At 35.1% G+C, this 2,325-nt stretch overlaps 1 protein-coding gene across 1 annotated transcript; it reads left to right on the top strand.

Moving 5' to 3' along the window:
• Nucleotides 1-1,018: 1,018 nt before the first annotated feature.
• On the top strand, nucleotides 1,019-1,900 carry LOC121229542 (AT-hook motif nuclear-localized protein 17). The gene has a single exon (XM_041114144.1). It carries the CDS (start codon nucleotides 1,019-1,021, stop codon nucleotides 1,898-1,900), a length of 882 nt encoding a protein of 293 aa, XP_040970078.1.
• The last annotated feature ends 425 nt before the right edge of the window (nucleotides 1,901-2,325 follow it).

Genomic DNA, 2,325 nt, shown 5'->3' on the forward strand with positions numbered 1-2,325 from the left:
GTGATAAAAAGAAAATATATGTTACTATTATATAATTAAATTTAAATAAAAATAAAAATAAAAACAAAAACATTAATGAATACTACTTTGAACCAGGCTGGGATGGCTTGAAATAGAAGGTAGAGTGGGTACATAATCGGTTGTGCAAATTGCTCGGTTGTTTTCTCATTTCCATTTAGTTTATCTTTCATTGGGAAATTACAAATATGGTTAATGGAAAGTAAGAATGTTTTAAACATAAAAGAAGAAGAAGAAGAAGAAGAAGAAGAAGAAGAAGAAGAAGAAGAAGAAGAAGAAGAAGAAGAAGAAGAAGAAGAAGAAGAAGAAGAAGAACCGTCACAAGCCCATGATTTTTTAGGCTTACTTCAGGATGAGCCCAAACCTATGTTGGATTCTTATTTGCAGTATAAGAATTCAAATTTTTATATTTCGATTTTACATGAAATGCATATTTTAAATATAAACTATTTAAATTTACACGTGATTATATATTTGAAACGTCAAAAATAAACATAAATTTCAAAATCATAAATATGTATAAGATTTTTAATTTATCTAAACAGATTTAATAAGACAAAAAGATAATTGTATTTGCTGATCATAATTGTTAAGTGAGATGATATATTTTTTTTTACTATTAGAATTTCAATTTTTATCTTGAATTAAATATGGAATAATTTTAAAACTTGTGACTAAATCTACATTTTTAATCAACCTATCTAATGTCAAAAAATTAATTAATTATCCAACTCACTCATATGAATATCTTGAAAATAATAATTATTTAATTAGAGTAAAAAAAACCCATAAAATTAGAATTAATATGGATTAGCCCAAAACTTTTTGGAAAAAAAAAGATCGTAACCCATCATTGGATAGGACCCTACCAAAATTTCAACGGGAGGTCCCACTTATTGTACTTAATATAAACGATGCCTATAAAAACCCTAAAAAAGCGTAAATTGCTATTTTTTTTTATTAACTTTTCTCGCTTTTTAGTCCCACGGCTCTGCGCACAATGGCGGATTATAGCGGAGCTATCTCACTTTCTCAAGCGCTAGTCTCCGACGATGACTCATCGGAGCACAGCCCTAGGTGTGTCCCAACTTCCCCTGCATTTTCTTCCAAGTCTAAAACTCCTACCAACATGATTGTCACCCTTGATCATCACCATCACCAGAGGAAGCCTAGAGGTAGGCCTCCTGGATCCAAAAACAAGCCTAAACCCCCCATTGTTATAACTAGAGACACTGACTCTGCTATGAAGCCTGTCATTCTTGACATCTCCGCTGGTTCTGATATTATTGATGCTATTATCACCTTTGCCCGTTCTAACCATGTTGGTATTTGTATTATCAATGTTATTGGCTCTGTATCAAACGTCACCCTCCGCCATCCTGTTTCTCAAGCGCCGGCACTCTCTCTTCATGGACCCTTCGGGTTGCTCTCTTTGTCTGGCTCATACATTGCATCTACTACCCTATCTTCTTCTACTGAAACGTCCCAATCTTCTCAGCCATCAAGCTCACCCTCGCCTAGTTCCTTGTCTTCCAATCTGTCTTGCACTTTTGGTATAACTCTTGCAGGTGCACAAGGGCAAGTGTTTGGAGGGATGATAGGAGGGAAAGTAATAGCAGCAACGCAGGTGATTGTGGTGGCTGCTACTTTTGTAAACCCTGCGTTTCATAGGCTGCCTTGTAAAGGTGATAATGAAGATACTCATCAGGAAACCAAGCATTGTATTCACGGTAACGTTGGTGGTGGAGCTTCTGGTGCAACCGAGTCATGCTCTTCAACTGGCATGTCCACGGCTGTTTACAGTGCACCATGTCCCACTCCACTTAATTGCCAGATCTCGCCCGATGTTATGCCTTGGGGTCCACCCTCACGTCCCTTTTGAGTAAATGAAGGACTTGTGATATTCTCTACATATATACATTCGTCAGATTTTAGTTTTAACATCATCTCAAGCTGAGTATGAGAACTATTCTGGGGGTTTTGAGCTTGTATTTATTTATCTTTCCTTGATATAATTTGAATGATAACTAGCTTTATATATATATATGCACTTTATAATATAATTACCTTCATGCCTGTTAATTGTTAAACCATATAAAAATCACTACCATCGTTCTCTTATCTTGATCATTTTGGAACTTGTGTTCCTTCTATCACTGTCTACAGTTTTAAAAATTGTATTTACGAATCATAATTCACAAGAAAAAAGGCTATCTACTTTTCACATGTCGTAAATAAATAATCAAAAAAAGAAGACAAGTATGACATGCGACGTGTCTTTCGGGGTAGTAGTTCCCATAGTTTAGT

This window comes from Gossypium hirsutum, chromosome A05 (assembly GCF_007990345.1).
Source record: "Gossypium hirsutum isolate 1008001.06 chromosome A05, Gossypium_hirsutum_v2.1, whole genome shotgun sequence".
Taxonomy (NCBI): Eukaryota; Viridiplantae; Streptophyta; class Magnoliopsida; order Malvales; family Malvaceae; genus Gossypium; species Gossypium hirsutum.